General features: G+C 33.9%; 1 protein-coding gene across 18 annotated transcripts in view; it reads left to right on the top strand.

The window, feature by feature from the left end:
• Positions 1-18302, top strand: part of LOC144973129 (uncharacterized) — a 52488-nt gene that overhangs the window by 8428 nt on the left and 25758 nt on the right. For 7 of the 18 annotated variants that reach the window (XM_078915206.1, XM_078915218.1, XM_078915216.1 and 4 more), the window contains exons 2-4: positions 12694-12842; positions 14478-14556; positions 15841-15876. In XM_078915206.1, the coding sequence (XP_078771332.1) occupies positions 12694-12842; positions 14478-14556; positions 15841-15876 (264 nt within the window). Of the gene's footprint in view, positions 1-12693; positions 12843-14477; positions 14557-15840; positions 15877-16750; positions 16922-17978; positions 18105-18302 lie in introns of all 18 variants that reach the window. The other 11 variants (XM_078915215.1, XM_078915208.1, XM_078915209.1 and 8 more) reach the window with 4 other exon arrangements.

Raw genomic sequence — 18302 nt, 5'->3', positions numbered from 1 at the left:
AAAACCGCCCTTCAAATATCGATCGATTTATATGATCCTTATCTTGACCTTGAAGTCCCAGATTTGAGAGATTTTGCCAAGATGAGGGTCATTTCAATCTTTCGACATTGAAGGACGAGTTTTCTGTGCAAATTTTTAAATACGTGTCTTTCTAGTGTAAGGCAGTTAACTGGTTTATAGACAAGAGATAAATACATTTGAATAATTCTACAGACAAATCTAACACCATTATGGATATTTATGCATGTTTATCTACAGTTGCCACCAGTCTCTATGGTGTCTCAAAACATTACATAAATCTGCAGAGAAAGAATTGAAGTGTCTGTAGAATTAAGAAATTTAACATCTCTAGAAAAAAATTTGAAAGAAACTGAAGACTCGCCCATCTTTTTTCGATGAACTTTTAGCCCCATGGTATTATGTGCCTAAGGAAAATACCCACTGTTCTGCCGCTTGATCAATAGAACCAACACAGAAAACGGTATGTAAACTTAAACGTTTCTAAAATGATCGAGAAAATTGTGTGATAACTAGTCACCCATCTTGCGGTATAAAACAATGACAATGACCAGAGAGAGGCCGATTTCATTCTCAATATTGTTTATAAACAACCAACTATTCTTGTCCGAGCACGTGTGAAGGTGTGTCACAAATTCCATGTTTTGGTTAGTCAAAAATCTACTGGTTAATTTCATATTACTTAGAAATCATCAGTATTTAAATAGTGTAGCACGCAAAATATTATCTTTTTCAATTGGTCAAAAATATTTAACTTCAAATATCGATGAATTATGATGACTCAAACTTGTCAAAAATGTTAAAACCAGAGTCGTATGTCCAATCTCTCTCCTCCTTCCACATAATACCTTCGATCTTCAAGTTTTTGGATATCTCTGTCTAATTCAGATCTGATGGGAACTCTGAAATAACATGTTATGATACCATTGTTACTGCACATTTTTAGATGAAGAAGCAATATCGCATCATATCAAATCATATCATATAATGGATGAAAGGCTAATGGGACTAAATCTTTTAATTACATTTGATAACAGCAGGTATTAAGTAGGATTAAAAACAGTCATCAAGCAATCAATGTATGCATTTGATAGCATTGACTTGGTATAAACAATGTATCAGCCAATATTCATTATCTTTTCAGTCAAAGGCTGACGAACTATAATATCTATATCATTAAAAGAAACTTACACTCTATCCTATCTTTGTCTTAAATTGTCTTAAATTTTAATATGAACCGTCCCCATAAAATAATATTACTATTTTGAGTTTCTTATGTGTTTCCTCTGGTTGTCTGTTAACTTAAGAAATCAACAGCACACGAAAGTCATTTGCGATCCAAACAATTTTGTTTTTCACTGCCAAATTACGTCATAAGTGAGATCTCTTTCTGGTAGATCATCCAGTGTTTATTTACGAACTAGTCTGGTATTATTTTGAAATGTTATGCATTATGCACAGGATTTCCGTATAATCTCATTGCACCTTAAATTACTTCATTTGATACATCAACTGAGACGAAGAGGGCAAATTAGTTCCACATGCTCCAATCATATCGTTCGACTATTATAAGGCAAATAGAATAATATACGATCTCCCCATTAATCTTAAACAGCCAGTTGAGTTTGTTGTTAACTCTTTCCATAATAACGTTTCATTGGATAAACCACCAAATTCTTAGGCGAGCAATATAATATAAGCTCATGAAAATCAGGTGTGTGTCTACTTAGAGATGTGTAAACGATTCAGCAATCCATCCACACACGTTTTGATGATGTGCCAAAAACACGCCAACATCGTTTCATTTCACCTTTTAGTATTAACCCAATCCTACCTGTTATGAAACAGACTATTCTATTGCTATAATATAAACTATATTTTGACTAAACTTGGTTGAAATTGCCGCAAAAATTATTTAGACCCGGCGAAATGGTTATCAATAATCTGCAATATTATACGCAACAAAAAACAACAACAAACAAACAACCAAACTCAAAACATAACAAAAAACAACAAAAAAACGAACACACCCATCAGCCCCCCCCCCTCCCCCACCCCACCACCAAAAGTTGATGTTTACTTGGTAAACTGCCGTACTCTTAAAAGACACGTTTTAAAAACTTGGCCAGAAAAACCGCCCTTCAAATATCGATCGATTTATATGATCCTTATCTTGACCTTGAAGTCCCAGATTTGAGAGATTTTGCCAAGATGAGGGTCATTTCAATCTTTCGACATTGAAGGACGAGTTTTCTGTGCAAATTTTTAAATACGTGTCTTTCTAGTGTAAGGCAGTTAACTGGTTTATAGACAAGAGATAAATACATTTGAATAATTCTACAGACAAATCTAACACCATTATGGATATTTATGCATGTTTATCTACAGTTGCCACCAGTCTCTATGGCTACCCTTCCCCCATTCCCTTTCGATGGCATGTGGATGGTGCATACCTGTTCCCTTACCTGTCCAAAGCTATCAATTTCTCCTGCCAGACCAGACCAGACATTTCCATTCATTGCTTCCACATCTCTTGCTCTTCCATTACTCCATTTATTCACTTTTCCATGTTTCTTTCATTCATCTCATAATAATATCTTCTTCATTTCTTCATCCTCTTAATCAATGGACGTAAGATTAACTGGATCTATCCCCTCTTTCCGAAACGTTTGAGATATAAGTCACTCAAAATGGCATTTGTCGAGGTGAACCAATTGCTTGAAATCAAATTAAAGCCAAACTTAAAGAACCAAAAAAAAAAAAAAAAACAAAAAAAAAAAAATAGTTACAATAAACGATTCTACTATGAAATTTTACTTTTATTTCTTAAAGTTATAAAAAGTTGTGCGGCTATGTGGACTAGTAATGGTGTGACACTCGCTTTCGGATCGGAAGGTTCTGGGTTCGAGCCTCGCTTGGCGCATAATTGAGTCTTTGGAAAGGCTCTTTCTCACATTCTCTCACTGTACTCAGGTGTAAAATGAGTACCTGGCCGTCAACAGCGTTGTCTCTGTCGAAAAAACTATAGTATCGCCTAACAGGCGTCATGTCTCGTTCTACACGTTACGTGTTGCTGTTGGTCAGGGACCCTTTGTAAAGCGCTTTGAGCGCGTTTAACGGATTTTGCGAATATAAATGCCCAAGTTCTTAAAAACTTAAACTTATCGATTTTGATGATTATGGCTTCACCAATTTATTTCGAAAATAAAAAATAATTGGTGTGATGAGTAACAAATATAGATATTGCAATCTGATTTCCAAGGATTTTATCAAGTAATAATTCCGTTCAAATCGAAGAATTGGTTAAAATTTTATGTATAAAGGATTTACTGAAATTTAGATATATTAAAGTGACGGGTTATAGGACGATACTGGTGTTAGATAGACTTTTGAAAAAATCTTTATGACACAGTGTCAGACAATCTGTAGAGTATTTTTTCTTCTAGAAACGTGGCTTCAATGTTTATTGAACTCAACATTTCAATAGTTAAGTGCCTTCAGTAAAGTAATAGATTAAAATCTTTAAATTTTTTACTTAAAAACTTTAAGCCAGCCAACTATATGAAAAGTTCTCACTAAGTAGTATTAATCCGACTATAACCGTTTAAGGTTACACATTGTTTTGTGTGTCGGTTGTTGTGAGTTTTATAACTAAACGCAATGCATCAATAGTCGAATCAAAGGTATCTAAAATCAAATAAGTGAAAAGTTTGTTTTTGTTTCTTAGAATGGGAGTGATCGATATTCATGTTTTCGTCTGAGCTAGTCATCGATCACATGATTTGTTGCTATACCAACGGTTGGACATTTCTCAATTTATCTAAACACGCTGCTTTGTTTATGAAAGTTGTAAACATACCCACGAGTCATGCTGAGCAAAATGACCAATTGTAACGTTGGATATTTCTCAAACTGTGAACACTTTTCACTATGTGGGTCAGTTTGAGCACACTTTACAATGTGACCAATGACCTCAAGCACATGGAAATGTAATATTATAGATCGTGCCCATTCAACAGCGCTACCAATAGATTATTCTCTGGAAAGTTGCCGATTAATCCAATAAAAGACAAGCTTTTGTTACGCCATACAATGTTGTGTATTTATTATTATATAAGTTGTTATTATGCACTCATTGTAATGTGTCCGCTGGCACATATTATTTCCATAGCATTACAACATCCACTTACATGCATTACGTACTTGCACTCTCTACCACTGTGGGCAAACGATGAGATACACATGTGTTTGATCACATTTGTAATGAACACAGTTGTTGGAATTTGTTGTGATGGATTATAAAATAGTATGTGACCCAGCGCTTCAAACTGGGTGTTATATTAGGTGGATCTAGAAACTGAAAATTAAATTTAGAATTTAAAAATATGGTATTTGGGCTGATTTTTAAAAATTTAACTGAAGAGAAATAATAATAATAATAATAATAATAATAATAATAATAATAATAATAATAATAATAATAATAATAATAGTAATAATAATAATAACAATAATAATAATAATAATAATAATAATAATAATAATAATAATAATAATAATAATAGTAATAATAATAATAGTAATAATAATAATAATAATAATAATATAATAATAATAATATAATAATAATAATAATAATAATAATAATAATAATGATGATGATGATGATGATGATGATGATGATAATAATAACAATAATAATAATAAATATAAATTCATCTACAAGGAAAAATACCTAATTTAAAAAAATGGCAATTTTGAATAACTCAGAGTTTGAGAAAATTCTAATTCAATTAATATTTTCAAGAATGCCATTGATAAAGAACTTACCAACATACTTACCAATATCTGATTTCGATGAATAATGTAACATGACCTTGGATATTATTTGCATTTTGTATATTAATTAATTGCAACTCTTGAATGTTTAAAAATGAACATGTGAAATGTGAAATAAATAGAGTAAATATACTACGAATATTGACTATGACTATGACACTTATTTGTGTTTTTGACAAGTAATACTCAATATTATCTAGTTAACAATGAATGTTATTTATATAACTTTGATAAATTGTATCTATATCTATGCATACACGTTTCACAGAGCATTGAAATGATTTTATAACCAAAGTTTCACAGAGCATTGAAATGATTTTATAACCAAAGTTTCACAGAGCATTGAAATGATTTTATAACCTATTAGCTTTTAAACGATACGATTCGAATATACTTTATTTAATATTAGGAAAGTAAATCGTCATATTTCTAATTATTTGAGATTTAAATCCACTTTTCTACATTTGGTTAACCCCTATATAATACCATATTGAAGCGGCGAGTCACATAATTGACTAGCAAGACCAATATTATAAGCTATGATCTAAAAATAAAACGACGTATGACATGTCTTTAACAATTTTGGCCAGACAAGGACTACACTCAAATCGTTTTTAGTCTGCTTGACTTGAAAGTCAGGACATAGGGATTGCCTAAAACAGAACCATAATAATATATTATGTCGTAATGTAGTGAGGCATCTTGCGTAATATTCCTATATTATATAATTCAAATAAATGGCAGCGGTTCTGATTTAACCAGTTAACTGATGCACTCTGGAAAAACTCGTATTTAAAATTTTGGCCAGAAAGTTCGTCCTTCAAATATCGATCGATTTATATAACTCTCATCTTGGTAAAAACTCTCAAAAATGGGACGAAGAAAAAATGAAGGTCATTTTTTAACGAATGGATAATTAATTAATTTGAAGGCCGAATTTACTGGGTAAAATTTTGTACAAGTCTTTGTTTTTTCCAGAATACGGCAGTGTAGTTATACCATTTAAGTTCGAATAAAAAAAAACACAACCGTTCCTCCTTCCCGAAGTGGCCGAGTTGTGAAGGCATTGCACTGTAACCCGGAAGGTCTCGGGTTCGGGCCCCGCTTTAGGCACTTTCGTTTTTTTCCTTGGGCAAGATTAATAACCCACAATTTGCTCACTTGGACAACATGGGTGATTTCTGTTGACATCAGACATCTTGTTTGATGAATTGTCCATATTCCTTCGTGGAATGCCTAGGCAACGATATCTTATGATTTTGTGGCGGAAGGGCATATTATTTTATCTTACACCAGTGACTGCCCTTTAATTTGTCATTCTGAAATTCTCAGCTGGTAATCCCAAATGTTCCACCCAGCAAAAAACTGTGATAGGCTCCTCATTCAGGGGGTGCACGATTCACTGACTCATTTTAAGATTATACGCAGTCAACAATTCCGATACACTTGAGTACCTTTCCAAATATATCACAACGTAAACGAGATTGTGTTATAATTGATAGAATCGTAACCATTGGCAAAAGACGTGTTCTGTACAAACTCAATAAGAACCAACCAGGGGTGAAGTATAAACGTGAATATAATATTTTAATTATCACGACTTTATAAAGAAATATATATTGCAATTACAAAGCATTTATTGTGCAATGATTTTTACCGTGTTCTGAGCACTTGACTGTGTCAATATTTCTTTTTGATATATCGAAATTGACGTCACTCAGCTCTTTGTAATTACAGACTATAGATAGAACGAAGTTGACGTCATTCAAATCTTTGTCATTATTTTTTGCAATCCATGTTTATGAGTAATTCTCAATAAACTGAATTAATTAACCAGATTATATCATTCAGGGTTACACATTGTTTTGTGTGTTTGGACCGTTATATTTCTGGATGGCAATGTTGTGAGTTTCTTAGCCAAGCGCACAACATCTATAAACGTGTAAGGTTACACATAGTTGTATGTGTTATTACGGAATATCCAAATGGCATTGTTATGAGGTGTTTTAAAAAAATAGTAAACACCATGCTTCAATAGATATATTTCAATTTGAATACACATGACAGCTTGTTAAATCTCATTTGAGACACACACCACGGTGTGAACTCATTTTTCTTCTCTCTCTCTCTCTTTCTCTCTCTCTCTCTCTCTCTCTCTCTCTCTCTCTCAGGACAGGTAACAACATGAAATAAACAATTTCAAAGGGCAGGCAGTCAGGTGCAGAAATCTAGATTCTTCTTCTTCTTCTTCTTCTTCTTCTTCTTCTTCTTCTTCTTCTTCTTCTTCTTCTTCTTCTTCTTCATCATCTTCATCATCATCATCATCATCATCATCATCATCATCATCATCATCATCATCATCATCATACTATACATATCATCACTCTACTACTACTACTACTACTACTACTACTACTACTACTACTACTACTACTACTACTACTACTACTACTACTACTACTACTACGACTACTTCTTCTTCTATGTATCTGCTGCTATTTCTGGAATAAAATTTACTTTAAATATGGCTAAAAACTATTGCTTTGCAGACGCACACTTGTATTTACCAAGGAAAAGTACTGCGATGTTCTTTTGATGCCTTTTCTCTGCAAATTCCTACAGTATCGATATGATTGTATCGCTGTTCACAAATATTGAAGAGATGAGTGACAGTTGTGGTCATAACTGGTTAATGATCTGTGTTAATGTAAAATGTAAAGCACTACAAATGACGCTTCTCGACTCAAATAATATGAATGAAAATCTGGTGAAATAGTTAATAAACAAGCACAAAAGGGGGCCTATCAAATGACCTGCACCGTACGAAATAGAAAGTTGATTTCTGCTGAGGTAATTGATGATGAAGCTCATAAAGGACATTTACCTAGACAACTCGACTAACTACAACTCATTCCTATTATCGTTTGATTGTTGTTCTCTTGCCAATAGGATTAAATAGTCTGATGTCACGTCCGCCCAGCAACGAGCAGCTTGGTTCTAAACAAAGAAAATCGGTACTTTTAATTCTTCATGCTGGTTAGAATTTTTCACACGTCATGTGATCAGAATGTATAAAAGTCAAAATATGATCAGATTTATAATGTTTTTCTCCTCTAGCTACACTTTTATGCTCGTCGGAGAAGTATTTTATCAGGGCGTCCGCCATTGTTCCGATATTTTAGAACCAGTTACTAAGTTACTATGCGGCACTACGAGGGAAGTGACGTCACGACTGTTGAAGACAGCGCGGAAAGGAAAAGTGTACTGACTGTTACACAATAGTTTGTTCCTATTTCTTCTACTCTCCTACCAAACAAGTTCAGTGACCGATCAAAACAGGAAATAAAGTACAACCTCGTTTCCGGTTCAATAAATTGCCTAGCAACAATAATTTGGCTCTACTCACGAATACTTTTATTAGCCTGTGTAAAACAATCCAAAGAATTCGTTTACCTTATAATTAGACATAAGCAACCCCTGGCTTTTAGGAAGACAATGTAAAACGACCCATACTGCGGTACTATGAAAAATCACGTTTTTAACATTTCAGGAGAAAAAAGAAACTTGTCTTTGAAATATGGATCAATTCAAATGACCCCTGTCTTGGCAAAAAAGGTCAAACCTGAGATTTGGCGAAGTTCTTACAGAACCAGCTATCATCAATTGACATAGTCGAAACCAAAACCTTTTTATTTTTATTTTGTTTATTTGTTATATATATATATATATAAACAATGTTTAGAATCAAGCTTAATTTACCAAGCCCCAGTCATCGAAACTAAAACAAACAAGCAAGAAAAATATGTAGGACTAACGGAAAATAATTTCAAAACAAGATACAACCTCCATACCTCAACATTTAGAAACACTAACAAAAAAACATCCACAAAACTCAGCGAACATATTTGGAAATTAAAAGACAACAAACTAGACCACAACATTTCATGGAAAATTTTATCTAAAGCAACAGGATACACACCAACATCAAAACAATGTAGCTTATGCCTGGAAGAGAAATATACTATAATCAAACACCCTCATGAAGCCACACTCAACACGAAAAATGAGATGTACAATACGTGTCCACATCGCCGGAAGTTCTTATTAATCAACTACAAACCGGAACCACTTCAACAAACAACAACAGACAACAAACCAAACTCATGTAACACACAGTCCTGACGATGGCTGATTAGGCCTGAATCATCGATGTAGACTGACTCCAACATTGTGGTAAATATTAAAATAATAATTCGCACCATTGCTACATGTCGAGCACTATCCGTAACATATTTGTATCAAATACGATTCAATTATATATATATATATATATATATATATATATATATATATATATATATATATATAAACAGACCCTTTATTATCTAAATTCGACATATATAAGTGATGGATGTTACATATATATTTTGATGATGGTTATATAGATTTGTATTTTCCAGTGACATTTCAATTAGAACCATTTCGAAGAGTGCTACTAGTCTGATCACTGATCAATCCTAAAACGTAAGACTCCTAAATTCCTAATATATGACTCGCCATCTCCAAACTGTATTATTCTGGTGTGATATTGATGCTAAAAATAAAAGTTATTGTAAAACATATGAAACTTGGACAATAAGTTCATTTTCTCTCTTGAGAAGAATGACTCTGAAGGGGCCTATCTATAACTTGTATAAGCCCAAAATTTCATATTTCTCGCTTTTTATAAATTTATATTTACTCCGACATAAAACCAGTCTGACGTGCTTTGTAACATATTTGTTCTCATCCTCTTTCACCGAAGCACTGATATTGCATACACGTGACTTGTCCCCATTAACTTCAGGAAATAAACAATACAACGTAATCTAACTTGGTGAATAGACACTAGTCACTATTACCATAACAAAACAACTATGAAATAATAAAGAAAATAAAAGCACTGAACTGCAAATGGGATTTGGTTACAGTAGAAAATAAATCAAACAAGGAATGAGATATGGATAGGGGTTACTAACAAGCTGCCAAATTTGTAGCCTGGTGTTACTAACCGCCCGGTCACATTCCAGTCCGTTTGGCACATGGACAACACCCCTTAGTGCCTTAACTGTGTTTTGCTTGTTTGATTAGGTCAAATTGCAGGTTGTTGTACCCCAGTACTCATTTATTATTAATTGTCATGTTATCTGTTGAGAGGTGAAGTAAAGCCATCGAATCTTATTATTTGTATTGGCATGGATCCTTTAAAATATGTAGTTTTGGTTGTAGTTGCCAACGAAAACACATTGTTTTGAAGGAAAATTCTAATAGTTTTCATATCTGTATGCTTTTTCCGAAGGCTTTCTGTGTGTCTTAAGATCAGTGGAATTAATTTCTTGTAAAAACCAGTAAATTTGAGAAATGCATAATTTAAAAACAAACCCTAAATATAACGGTTCTTTTGAGCTCCTTAATCGGTTAAAGTAAAAGTGCAAGCTATTTCGTAAGATCGACGTGGCTAAGCAGCATTTTAAACCACTTTGAAATTAGACGTCTAGTGCGGCTATGTGGTCTTATGGTATGGCACTTGCTTTCGGATCGGAAGGACTTGGGTTCGAGCCTCGTTCGGCGCATAGTTGAGTCCTTGAAAAAGGCTCTTTATTCATATTCTCTCACCGTACTCAGGTGTAAAATGAGTACCTGGCCGTTAACAGCGTTTTCTCTTTCGGGAAAAAATTGTATTATCGCCTAATCTCGTTCTACATGTTACGTGTTGCTGTTGGTCAGGGACCCTTTGTAAAGCGCTTTGAGCACGTTTAGTGGATATTGCCCTATATAAAAACTCAAGTTTTTTAAAGTATTAATTCAAAGTTTAGTACACTCACCAATCCTTTCATTTATCCACAAACGATGTTAGAACGATTTTTCATCAACGTATATTTAGTTTTAGATGGATAAGGATTTTTTATGATAAGAGAGACACGAGCAATTGGATTCAGTTAAAATTTCTTAAAGAGGCTCTGCCAAATAACAAATAAACAAACAGACAAAACAAAACAAAACAAACAAGACCCTCCTCCCCCCCTAAAAAATAACACCACCCCCCCCCCCTTTATACATCCAAAACTTTACAGTCTAACAAAACAAAAACCAAACCAAACCGAAAAAGCTTCCCTAAGGTTAAAAAATGACAAAGTAACAATTTTTTCCTCCATTTTAATTATTACCAATCATTAAAAAAAAAATTGATTATTTAATCAAGAAAACTGATGAAAAGATAATTTGTCCATATTTTTAAAAAAATTATTAAAAGTGGTGCATTTTTATGTCGCATGTTACGAAATAAGACTTGTTAGTACTGCCTCATATCTAGATCTACCCCACAATCATACATTTTTTCTAAGTTACATAACAGTTTGTAAGAAAAGTTTAAAAAAAAACCCGACAAAGCCCAACTCACGGGATTTAAAACAGCTCCGATTAATGATATCAACAGAATTCAAATATTTTGTTAGTTGGACCGATTCAACACGTATTGATTCAGTTGTTATCTCTATAAAGACAAACATTTACCAGATGAATTTAGGAATTTTAAAAAAATTCCCAGAGAAATCAGTGTTACAAAGATAAGACATGTTTCAAGCTTCAGCTGAGATAAGCGCCTGAAGATACCTTAGCTTTCAATGTTATTTAATTGCTTCCTGTCGTAAGCTGAAGAAAAAGTTATCACAAAATATAACATGTTGGTTTCTCCCACATCATATCGACTGGTTGGCTTCCTCGCCCACTCCTTATCTGTTTTTAAATCTGCAGAACGATGCTTATGTAATGCTTTGAGTTTCAATATAACCCATGATTTATCTTTATTTACCATATCTGAATATTGGGGAGAATTTGTCAGTGCATTATAAAAAAAGAATGAAAAGCATTATGCCATATAGAATAACTGCAATATTTAAATATTTCAAAAAGTCCACCTTTACTTTTAGGAGAGAAGAAATTATCTTTTTAATATTAATCGTATCGCATCGTATCGTTTTAGAGCTAATAGGTTCTAAAAACCTTTAAATGCTCTGTGTAACTTTTATGCATAGATACAATTACCCCCCCCCCCTTTTTTTTCTTTCTACAATATCTAGCCTTGCACCAGACAATATTCCTAGTTCACCTCTATGACTGATTGGCAAATGTGCCAAATATAAAATCGAGTATTCATTAAGAAAAGTTGGATTCCGATATTTTGTTAGCTTTAATCTGACATAGTTGCAATCTCAATATAATCCAGCATACCAAATATTCATTAGTGGAAGTGGCATTCAAAGCGATAATGATGATGATGATGATGCTGATGATGATGATGATGATGATGATGATGATGATGGTGATGATGATGATGATGATGATGATGATGATGATGATGATGATGATGATGATGATGATGATGATGATAATAATAATAATCATCATCATAAAAATAATAATCATCATAATAATAATAATGGTATTATTATCATCATCATCATCATCATCATCATCATCATCATCATCATCATCATCATCATCATTATTATTATTATTTATTATATTATTAATTATTATTATTATTATTATTATTATTATTATTATTATTATTATTATTATTATCATTAGTAGTAGTAGTAGTAGTAGTAGTAGTAGTAGTAGTAGTAGTAGTAGTAGTAGTAGTAGTAGCAGTAGTAGTAGTAGTTGCGGTGGTATTGATAATACTGATAGTATTGGTAGTCCTTGAGTGTTTTGAGAACTGCTTCTCCGGGCACATAGAGCCCCTTTTTAAAGGAATAAGCTGGGTTATAGAAATGTTCGTTATCACATCCACAGGTATTTTCTAACAGCCCAGCAGAGGGAGAGCTCCAAAGAGGGGACGTAATCCTTGCCATAGGAGGAGAACCTACCAGTCAGCTCACTCACGTAGGGGCCCAGGACGCTATCAAGAACGCTGGAGGTCAGATAAACCTGGTGGTTAATAGGTACGTTTAACTTTACTTTTTAATTGTTATGATGCTGTGTAAAAGTTGATATAAATAATAATGTGAAATTGATTGTAAGCTTCAATTTGATTACAAAAACAGATCAAATGAACGTTTCGGGTTTCCCCTATATCAACAAAACAGGATGAATGAAATAACGTGGTAGTGGCTTAGTTAAGATGAATAAACAAAACTTCATCTTAACTACGCCACTACCATATTATATCATTCATCTGTGGTGTTTCATTCATCCTGTTTTGTTGATAAAGGGGAAACCCGAAACGTTCATTTGATCTGTTTTTGTAATTAAATTGAAGCTTAAAATCAATTTTACATTATTATTTATTTTCTCGAGCTTCGATCAGCAACATTTACATTGTGCAAAAGTTGGCGCGTTTGTGCTTTTAAAGTGAATAGGGAGGGGTGGGGGGTTGGGAGTGGGGAGGGGGGGGGGGGGTGGACGAGAAAGAAGTGAGTTTAAGAGGAACGCGAATGACAGCAAATTTGGGTATCTAAAATGTATATAAATAGTGAAGAAAAAATCAACAACAAAGTTCATGGCACATCTTTGAGTTTAATTCATTCGCTCTGATTGCAAATCTGGTGTGAATTTATGATGAAAACTTATCTCATCGTTCGCTTCTTGTTTTACTCCTCCGATCATAGACAAAGTAATAACCACAATGACAAATCAATTGTATTTAGTGCCCAAGTTATGGGCTGTTTTTTTCAAGAGCGAGTAAGGTGCTTAAGGCATGTAGAATCTTAAAAATTACGGACATTAGTGATCCATGATTATCCTTCTCATAATTTTCTCTGTGTGCATCACACAATGAGCTTATGAACCAGCCTCTTATATATAATGCATGTTAATTTAAATGAAAAATGTCTTGATTTTGAGTTGACTTCTTTTCATGTTAAAATATATTTTTGAAAAAAATAACGCCAACCATTATTGGTGTCGACAAACGAGGAAAGCAATATTGAGCCACTTAATGGATTATAGTATGTTTGCTTAATGTTTCGTTATAATCCCCTCAAGTTGATAAAGTTGAAAATAAAAGGCTCTCTGTTTATTTTTTTTAAACTGGAACCAATAGAGAAAAAGTGAAGCTCTGTTTTTTTGCCCCATTTCTCAAAGCAATATTTATATCTTCATAACTACTTTGATAAAATGTTTCTATTATCAAAGATTGAAAGAAAACCAAATGTTGATAAATCTCTTAAGTCTTAGACAAGATTTATGGAATTTGTTTTAGATAAGTTATAAATACAATCGCTATGAAAAATGTTTGTTGCTCTTTGGAGATTAAAAATATAGAATAGTCAAAGTAGACTGGGCGCCATGAAAATGATCTATGAAACGATTGTATCAAACAACTAAAACACCCAAGCATACCATCAATGATCTCGAGAAAATAAAAAAAAACCCCTACTTTTTCCAAGAACTACACAGGCGAAACAGTTTGACAAATATTTAGAGCCCCATAAGTAAATTTAGTTGGGTGCTTCGGTATTTCGAATGTCACACTACTCCGGATAAACGGGTTTCATTATTTTTATTTTTTTGGACAGTGGTCGGAATTATCGGGATAAGAAGCACAATAATGTGAATTCTGTTAATTATGTTTTCAGACCTGCACCAGGGTGTGTCAATATCTCGCCACTATCTCCCCCTATCGTCACTCAGCGACCCAGGGCGCCTTCGCTGCAGGTACAGTAACTCTTCTTTTCCTCCATAATTGATAATTATTGTCACTAGCAGATGCAGATCATCTATCCGTTAAGAGGCAGGGGATGAGGAGGAATTGGTATTCCTAATCCATTGAGGATTCCTCAGCGTCTGTAAATATTATCTATAAACCTACAGTGGAAACCTGATATAACAGGGATGGTGGGACCAGAACAAAAGTCCTGTTATAGCCGGTCCCTTTTACATCAGAAATACAAGGGAAATAAGCACATAATTGACTTTTTCAAGTGATCTTCAGGGTTGATCAACTTGGTTATCAATCCATCCAACTATCAATCGATTATACTTCTTCTACTACTACTGCTACTACTACTACTACTACTACTACTACTACTACTACTACTACTACTACTACTACTACTACTACTACTACTACTACTACCACTACTACTACTACTACTACTATCACTATTTCTATTACTACCATTACTATGACGACGACTACAACGATGAGAGAGAGAGAGAGAGAGAGAGAGAGAGAGAGAGAGAGAGAGAGAGAGAGAGGGGGGGGGTTCTTCTCTTGCCCTCTAACCATACATGACATAGACTTGTCTACTTTGTCAAAGGGATGGATGCCGCAATTTCGCACGTTCTTCACATTTCACACATAGTATCTACTAATACTAGGTATGTGTCATCATCAGTTAGAGAGACTGGTCAGCAAGTTCAAAGAGGTGAGTTTCACTCTTTGTGAAAAGGCATTGTCCCTGTTATAGCCGATTTGGTTCAAGTGAGGCCATGCTATAACCGATAATTTTTAATAGAGACAAAGAGAGGTAAAAAACAGGGATTTGAAAAATCCCTGTTATACCCGATCCCTGTTATAACCGGGCCTGTTATAAATGGTTTCCACTGTATCTATTTTGATTAACTTGCCTGAATTCTTTTTTTTTTTTACCAAGCCCAATAGTGGTTTACTAGAATGACAATAATCGCTGTCATCAAATCTCATTTGAATGACTTGATCCTAATGGTCTCCTTTTTTTCTTGGTGAGTAAAAACTATACAGTAATACAGTAAATTTTTGTTAGATAGATTTTGTATTTCCAATTAATGATTCCTTTTCAGTTTTCATGTTGAAGAGTAAGTTTATAAATAGACAGTAATTTTGAATATCAAATAATACTGCAACAGAATTTGATAATGATATGGCCTCAAAAAGATGATATATCGGAGAAAATAGTTTTGTATGTAAAATTTTGTGTCGTTGATATTTGCAATATCAAATCAATATGGTATTCATAGGATAACCCACCCCCGGGATCTCAAGCTCACACAGAGGTAGGTACTGCGATTCTTTTTTTGTGGCATCATTTCGTGCGCTACCCGGTGCTTTTCACTTTTGCCACATCAAGTATGGCTATCACATCTTTGGGAACAGATGTTGCTGTTTCTATTGTCTATTTCCTTTTCATTAGATATATGGCTTTATAGAAACAAACAGATTTAAGCAAGGTTATAAATGTAAATATACATTTTAAAAACACTGTCTATATTTTCTTTCGGTGTCTTCAATATTAATTGTGTCTTTCTTATTTCTATGTTTGCATGTAGAGTTTAGAGGATGAAGTGAGATGCGATGCAAAATTTGTCAATCATTGTTTTCAGATAAGAAAAAGTTCTTGCATAAAGGCAAAGTTATCTTTTATTTCGAAATATTATAATGTTGAAAGTATATAACAATGCAATAAGTTGATCATCTCTTACATAGAATTTTTAACATATCTTCAAAATAGTTAAGGGACATTGAGAGGTCTCTGACAAATATAATTATTGGAACAAACTTAACATTTGGTGGTGTAATGGGCACCAAAATATATTATGGATGCCCTCTGAAGAATCATTTAATCAACCATAAACGATAAAATCATCAATTTCAGAATAATATATTTGATATGATGCTTTGAGAACGAAATCACTCCGCTTTCGATAATAAATAAACTGAGATATACATGTTGAGACTTCTCAGATTTGTCATGTCATTATCACTACAATACATCTCATCCATTTGCTCTCGATTAAATACATATTGATGTATAGAACGGCCAAGGCAGGCCATGTAGTGATCATCTACATGTGGTTGATTTCACTGTGTAAATGCAGTTTCTCGTAAATATCATTCCAAACGCTAACAATGTTCTGTCTCCTGCCTAAGGAAACGTTACCACAGTCACGACCCAAGTTGTTACAGTCTCTGTCCACTGAGCCACAGTCAATACAGAACCTACAAGACAGGTTTCTCCACGGTCTCAAAGATGAATGCACTCCCTTGGCCTCCGATTACGTCAAGAAAAAACTCAATAGACTTAGGGCTATTGCTCGCGCTGTAATTAATTCAGACCCCTTTGTTGACCTTTGTTATCATCTTAAACACCAAATGCGTGAACACATGTTTTTGCGTTGAAACCCCCCAATCCGTCAATCCACCTTTATTAAAACACGCCTTCACCAAAATACAACAGAGTTGTAGACCCATTTAGTTCCCGAATTGACTCCAGACCAGCTTGGATTATATTGCTAGAAAAATTAAACCAGTACATTGGACCCGTTTTACCCTTTAATTTGCGCTCAAAGCCACGAGCACACATTATTGTTATGTTTTGCTCTTTCCTCTTATTATGAATGGTTACATTCCGTTACCAACCGTTATCCATTGTCCTCCTACCCAATAATACTAAACAAACCAACAAACCTACTTAAGCCTCCTCCCAGAAAACAAAAAGACGAAACCAGTAAACCCTACCCTGTTCTATTTTTTTGCCCAAGTCATCCACGTGTGCGCCAAATTAGTAGATTATTACTCCATAATATTCACGCGTTTAGAAATCCTTCTTCCCACTTTTTTTGATCAATTTCACTTCATTCGACTTCTCCTTATAATTGCCCTTCATACATGTAAATTACGTAGCCTCTATTATTCATTTTAACTAAGAAAACGGAATGGCCAAAGTCATGAATAAAATGTTTCCCATTATTATAAGGCAAAATAACCAGATTTGTGTGAAAACATGGTTTCATAATCCTAAGACTTAATTTCTTTCAAGGCATTCTAAAAGTTGCTTCAGAGTATGATTATAAGCTATGTTAAACATTCATAAAATAAAACATGAATAACAAGAATAATATTGAATGGAAGCTTCAATTTGATTTACGAAGACAGATGAGGTGGACGTTTTGGGTTTCCCCTTTGAAACGCTAAAGACAAATGAGAGATGAGAGGATGGCGTGAGAAACCGGAAACAACCATGTCATCTGTCTTCAAACATTAAATTCAAGTCTCCGTTCAATTTTAGTATCGTTAATATATCTTTGAGCTTCAAGCATTGAAATAAAACATGATAACTTGATGATTAAACCGTTTCCCATCCACTATTTTGAGATAGATGTGTCCGACCTACCGCCTCCGCGACAGGCTGATAGCTGCCTTGTGTTTGGAACACACCCCAGCCACCATTCCGTTCATCAAAGACCAGATTGAAAGACTTCATCAACACTACAAAACCGCTGTTGTAAATCACAGCCTTATTCCGTTCTTTACTTTATAACCCAGTCGTTATTTTCTGTCTTATTCTGTCAGTTCATTTGATCATCACATGCATACTTGCTCGGTTATCAAAAGCGTGTGGATCTGCTCTTTTCTGTTATTATAACATTTTTTTTTCGAGGTTTTCAGTTATCGCATAAATGATATTCACTGCTTCTCTAGT

Source organism: Berghia stephanieae, chromosome 5 (genome assembly GCF_034508935.2).
Source record: "Berghia stephanieae isolate SIO BIC M18660-M18661 chromosome 5, UCSD_Bste_1.3, whole genome shotgun sequence".
Classification (NCBI taxonomy): Eukaryota; Metazoa; Mollusca; class Gastropoda; order Nudibranchia; family Aeolidiidae; genus Berghia; species Berghia stephanieae.
The sequence above is the reverse complement of the archived record's forward strand: the minus strand, read 5'-3'. Positions and strand labels throughout refer to the sequence as shown.